The sequence below is a fragment of the Durio zibethinus genome, chromosome 18 (genome assembly GCF_047325235.1).
Source record: "Durio zibethinus cultivar Kanyao isolate XHJ-2024 chromosome 18, ASM4732523v1, whole genome shotgun sequence".
Taxonomy (NCBI): domain Eukaryota; kingdom Viridiplantae; phylum Streptophyta; class Magnoliopsida; order Malvales; family Malvaceae; genus Durio; species Durio zibethinus.
Genome location: NC_143179.1, coordinates 10,601,339 through 10,607,338, shown reverse-complemented (window position 1 = coordinate 10,607,338; position 6,000 = coordinate 10,601,339). Strand labels below are relative to the sequence as shown.

At 35.6% G+C, this 6,000-nt stretch overlaps 1 protein-coding gene across 2 annotated transcripts; it reads right to left on the bottom strand.

The window, feature by feature from the left end:
• LOC111300472 (zinc finger protein CONSTANS-LIKE 14-like) lies at positions 1-3,853 on the bottom strand. 2 transcript variants are annotated; one of them, XM_089747460.1, is made up of 5 exons: positions 2,863-3,823; positions 1,928-2,137; positions 665-927; positions 505-583; positions 1-203 (listed from the first exon to the last, which is right to left on the bottom strand). In XM_089747460.1, the coding sequence occupies exons 1-5, from the start codon at positions 3,667-3,669 to the stop codon at positions 180-182; spliced, it is 1,383 nt and encodes a 460-aa protein (XP_089603586.1). In that variant the 5' UTR covers positions 3,670-3,823; the 3' UTR covers positions 1-179. The 2 variants fall into 2 exon arrangements, with proteins under 2 accessions (XP_089603586.1, XP_022751839.2); XM_022896104.2 differs by lacking the exon at positions 1-203 and having other exon boundaries at positions 236-583; positions 2,863-3,853.
• Between the last annotated feature and the right edge of the window lie 2,147 nt (positions 3,854-6,000).

Below are 6,000 nucleotides of genomic sequence, written 5' to 3'. Positions count from 1 at the left end.
GAACCCAAAAAGGAAAAAATTGTAGTATTTCAAGTCTATATAACGCATATTTGTTCCACAGAATGTATTTGCGGTAGTTATTAAAGAAATTGTTCACAGCGTACTGGATTTCAATTGAGATGCATCAGGATCACCTGCCTCACTCTTCTACATAGGGCTTACAGAAACCTATAGAATGTTCACAATTCGGCTTTGCAACAATACTGCACATTAGGGATCTTCCGTCAAGTAGCTCCTCCAGATTTTTTATAACTAATAACGATCCATTGGATATATGAGCATGCAAGTAAAAACTCTGTAATACCATACACATCTTTAATTCCAGATTTTGAAAAGCATATATCGTGGCAATGAAACTGTATTTTTCCTTTTGACATAGAGGGTATAATATTCTTGTAGACAAACTAAGCAAGAGATATTACAGACAGGGAGCATAGGGAGGGAGCATGTTATCCAAAAATTAAAAAACAGCCATTAAACTTTAACATCATGAGCTTCACTTGCCTTCACAAAGCGACCTTTGAATCTCTTTCTAGTATCAGCCCTGGCCTTCCTTGACTCGTAGCGTATTTGCTTGTCATATCTGTCCATGTTTTTACCACATCAATTGGAAAAGGGATAGTCATGGCAAAACAGAAAAACTCAATTAAAAGATCTGATATACCTTCTATGTTTCTTCTTCTCCTTGTAGCGTAACATGGCATTGCCTCTGTTTTGTGCCAACAGTTCCGCATCAACCTTAGCTTTTCCCTCATTCATAGAGTCACTACCAGCCAGAATATGGTGCTCCATGACCTGGACAAATCTTGTGCCATCGCATTTTAGGGGTTCAGCCACCTTGAAATCTGATGATGACCCCACCAACGGTACATCATTACTCTCTTCAGTTGTTGGTTTGTAGCTTGAGAATGGTTGATTGCAGCAGTTCTGCAGTTTTCATAATCAAGCTTATCTATACGCCAGCTTTCAAAGTTTAAGCAATAGAAAACATAAAGTCAAGTCTATTGAAGTGAGACCCATTAAAAAGCTGATTTATCAAAAGGACACTAGGATCAGTCAGCCAAATTTAAGGTTACAATCTCTACATATTTAGAGTTCAGAAAGTATCCACGACACAGTGAAGTCAACAGTTAATAAGGGTGTCGCCAAATCTTTTTTAAACGTTTTGCACATAACCTGTAACACCTTTGCTGTCGCCTTACTGCAAACCAGGAACACATAAACATTAAATTCCACAAGGAAAAATGTCATATATATGAACTGTGGAACTGGAAACAATAGAGAATTTCCTCTTTGTCATTTTCCAACCAAACTCCTTGTTTTGATTGAGTATTTTTTTTTTTTTAATTGAGTTCAGCAATCAAAAGAAAACAGAATTTTGAGCCAGAATTCTGACAATTTGAAACTACCAAATCTCAAATAATTTCTACATGAATTTTCAGCATACCATAACACCCACGATAAAGCCATTTCATTTCCAACAATTAAACACCCGTGAGATAGAAGGTAGCCATATGAGCACATGGTAAGGTATGTTTTCCTTCTTATGAAATAGCACCAGTAAGGGACAACAATCAAGTATTTTATAAAAGATGGAAGAAATCCTATTAACACATACGGCTTGGTCAATGAACAGTTTAACCCACCAATTTGATATAACCCCACAAGGAGAAATAAAAATGCATCCTTCCAAGCATTCATTGTAAAAAATCAGGAAGAAAAAGCTCCTTTTATTTTTACTCTTTAAACAAGTACCTCCTTCAAGACAGCCCTCTTATTCACTAGTGTTCCTATTACACTGAAGACCAAGTTACTAGTTAAAGGAGCTTAAATTTCCATGGTTGAGCCATATATATTTTAAATGACAATATGTGGCTGTTGCATAAGAACTCTATCAAGGAAGTTAACATTACTAAAAGCAACTTACATTTCCAGACAAGGCATCTTGACATCTCATGGAGTGGCTCATCTCGTACAAGTCTTCAAAGACACTTGTTTTCGACAAGGAACTTCCCTTAGCATGGCCATCATAGTTCTTAATCACAAAAGCATGATTGTTTATGCTATTTATGCACCCAGCATCTTCTGGACCAGATTCTTCACAATCTCTTGACCTTCCCGATTGAAAATCCCATATCTAAAATGTCACGTGAATATTAAGCATGAGTTTTTTTGGTAAAGAATTTTGGTTGAATCTCAGAAATTTGACCCAAATTTAAACCCTAGTTAGCACAATTATTTTGAACAACTTAAAATCACCTCAAAACAAACAATAAAGGATAATTTTGATAGCCACGCACGTTAAACATGCTTTAACACAAATGTGAAGCTGCAAATGAATGTTCATAAGTACATTATGCATGAAGATGCTACAGCTGATGCAAGTGAGATTGGGGTAAAGTTTCAATATTGACCATGGAAAGTGGTCTGATTATATAAGCATTTATTAATTCGCAATGTGAAGCCATTTGCTGCTGAGGCTGAGCAATGAAATTCAGCCGTAGAGGCATTGATTCACCATGAATATCCACTTTGCAACTTTAAAATATTTAATACAAGGACCAATGACATTTAAATAAGATTGTTAAGCCAACAAGATAAAGCATGACCTCAAATACCTACAGAATTCAGTTAAAAGAAAAACGGATGAAACACAGCATAGGAAGGCTACAGCATACAAATACAATGAAGTCCGGATTTATTCTTCTAACAACTTGCACAAAATATAATGTACAGAAAGCACCTTTACTCTAAAAGGGAAGTCCAAGTTCAAAGTTCAAATCCCACTTCCCCTAACTTGAATATTTAATTACTAAAAAAAGTAAGTAATTTAAATTAGGGAAAAATATATTTGATACATACCTGGGAAGCTTGATAAGAAGACTTACAGTCCCACATAAGCTCTCCTTCATTAGCAACAAAAGCATGTTTTCTTAAGAGCTCATTGTTGTGCAACATTAGCAAAGAGATAAAGGGAGTTTGTCGGTGCAGCAGTTCTTCGTCATCCCCATTTTCCACTTCAAAACTCAATAAATTCCCCTGCTCAAAACTTCCATTAGGGGGTGTCCCTGGCCCCAATTCAGCTGCATCGCCTCTTATTCTCACCAAATCTCTCTTCGCCATCTCAACCAGTTGTCTGTACACCTCATGGTTAACCTTAACAGAGCTAAGCAAAGCTGAGGAAACGGAAGAATTCTCATTTGGGACCATAAAATCTTCCAGATTCATCAATTCTTGCTCGTATATAGAAAACTCTGGAATTAAATTCATCAAATCATTTGGTTTTAAGTCAATTCCAAAAATAGAAGCTAGTTCAATCACTGAAGGACGACCTGAGAACCCTTCAACAGGGGAACGCTCGTGCAGAGCTGAAACAGAGCAGTTACTGTTATGTGAATTCCAATCACAGTCTTGGCAGAGCATAAGATTATCATTTGAGCAAACAAAAGAAGCTGGTTTGGTTTTGCAACCGTCACAGATCTGCGAACGAATATGCTTAATAGACAGAGCATTGGCAGAGTGGACTTGTTGGTCACAGAACAAACAGAGCTTTGCAGAGTCAGCTCTGCAGTAAAAAACTGCGGGCTTTGAGTTGCAAAAGTCACACAGAAACAGCATAGATCTTCTTGGCTTTGATTTGCAAATCTTGTCCATCATCAAAATTAACATGAAGTTTTGGGTAAATCTGACATCATACTTTTAAAAAGTTGAGATCTTGGAATTTATAAAAAAGGCAAAGATAAGAAGTTTGAGATCACGTAAGTTAAAGTGAGACAAGTAGAGCTAAGTTCAGAATATCTTTCAATGTCTGAAGAAAGAGTTTAATAAAAGATTACATGGAGTTGATATTTATGAAGCACATGATAGGCACTGCAGAGCTGCAAAGAGTACTGGAAAAGTTGGGGTGACAAGTGGGGGTCCACTTGGGAGAAATATCATCACTTTTTCTGCTTAGCTGGCCTGAAAAGACCATGTGCTACCCTGCTTGCTTACTTTAATGGCAGATGAGCTTGGGCTCTGATTGAGTTTTGGATCAGGACCTCTTTGTCGGCGGCTTCTTGAAGGCTAAAGTGGGTACTTTCTAGCTAAGGCAAAGGCCCAAACTCTTTGAAGGCTTCTTGAGGCCCAAAGTTGTTGGTATAAAGGCTTCAGTTGCATGGTTTTCTAGTTTCTCATGGAAAACAAACAGAACATTTGGGTAAATCCGTAATTGGGAAGAGTTTGGCATTGTCCTAATCTCTAAAGTCCAGTCTGATACACTAGTATAAAGTCAAAGATTTATTATAACTTTAATCACGGTAAATCCTCGTCTTTGTTGAAAACTTTGCAGATTGTCCACGAGTTTCAAAAAGTTGGTAATAAATTTTAAAAATTTCCGTTAAATATATGAATATATATAAAAAAATTATATTTGATATATTATCAGTGTATAAATTTTATATATTGTCAGTAAATCAGATGATATTATTTTATTAATGAACAAAAATTAATTCTTAAAATAAATATATAAAATTAATATTTTAAAAAAATTTAATTATTAATAAAGTGATATCATATGATTTATTTTATTAATAAAATAGTATTATCTTATTTACAGATAATGTATAAAATTTATATATTGATAATATATTAAATATAAATTCATATATATATATATATATATAAAATTCAATCCTATTAACTTACATGTGTCTCAAAGGTTGAAATCAAATGTACTAAGGAATGAAACAATGAGGGCCATAAGGGAGAAGGAGAGGTGGTCGCTAGTATAGTATCTTCCAATTATTGATATGGACACTCGGAGATGCTTAAAGGAGGAAGAATTTATACTACTACTTGGCTTTGTGAGCAGGGGAATGCATGTACAATCAGAACAAAAGCATTTGCTTGGTGCCAATGGCATTGACTTCTTTTTTTTTTTTTCTGGTTTGATTAGTTTGGGCATCTCAAATTGGACGTGTGTTGTCATTAGAATCGTATGCCCCATGAAATGAAGGAGAGGAAAAGGTACATGAAATTAGTTAGGGTTTCTATCAGCATTCAGAAAATCTCTTGACCAATTTGCCTTTACTAGATTTTGTGCTTGCTTCCCTTTGAGCGAAGTCAAAACCATCTATAATTTCAAAGCATTCAGAATTACATAGAATTCACTAGAAAATAAGTGGTCACAAAGCCTCATACATGAAGTAGATGGAAAATGAGAGAGAAGTAAAGGCCTGGTTAAAAGAGTTGCTCAAAAATATTTACCTTGGTTTCTCTCAAACGAATCTCCTGAAAACCATGATTTAAAAGTGATCTGATTTGATTGTGAGTATATCAAATGATTTCTGATCAAGATTGAGGTCGCAAACTGAATGAAAACCTTTTGATTTGTATTAATGTTTTTGGAGTTTAGGTAATCACACGATATAGATTGAAGATATTAGCCAAGGGTCACATGGCTTGAGTTCATTAATTTTCACCTGATAAACTCAATAGATCTAAACCCCTAAACTTAAAGGTGTAGAAAAAAATTTGCATCAAAAAGAGGTTTGAGCCAAAATCTAAGCCCAACAAATGCACATGGCAACATATATGAAACCAAGGGAAGAAGGGCACTGGTATGCATATCTATATTATGCTACAACCACTTAGCCTTAAATCTGTTCAAGGGGCTAAGATTAGCTGCAAGTTGCCGGGTCAAAGTGCCAGGGTGGGCAGTGGAATAGTCAGAAACTTCAAGACCTTTCCTTAATCTTTGTGGAGAGTCTATCTCTGAAAACAGGAGGTCCCTACATTTGAAGCGAATATATTCCATTATGGGAAGCGAGATTTGCAGAAAGAAACAGCACATATTAAAAGAAAACCAATGGATGAGGCAAATTGATGAGAAGGGATAAAAATTATGCGTGGCAATACGAATCTGATCTCTATGATCCTTAATTTCATTTGCTGTAAATACAGACTTCAAAAATGCTGTGTTGGCATCGCATTTGAGCTTTGAGAGGAAGAAAGGTCTAA

Coding starts and splice junctions, on each gene's coding strand:
- LOC111300472 (XM_022896104.2), bottom strand. CDS start 3,669: ATGTTAATTTTGATGATGGACAAGATTTGCAAATCAAAGCCAAGAAGA. Junction 2,138..2,862: donor CTTCTTATCAAGCTTCCCAG/GTATGTATCAAA, acceptor GTGACATTTTAG/ATATGGGATTTTCAATCGGG. Junction 584..664: donor GAGAAGAAGAAACATAGAAG/GTATATCAGATC, acceptor AAACATGGACAG/ATATGACAAGCAAATACGCT.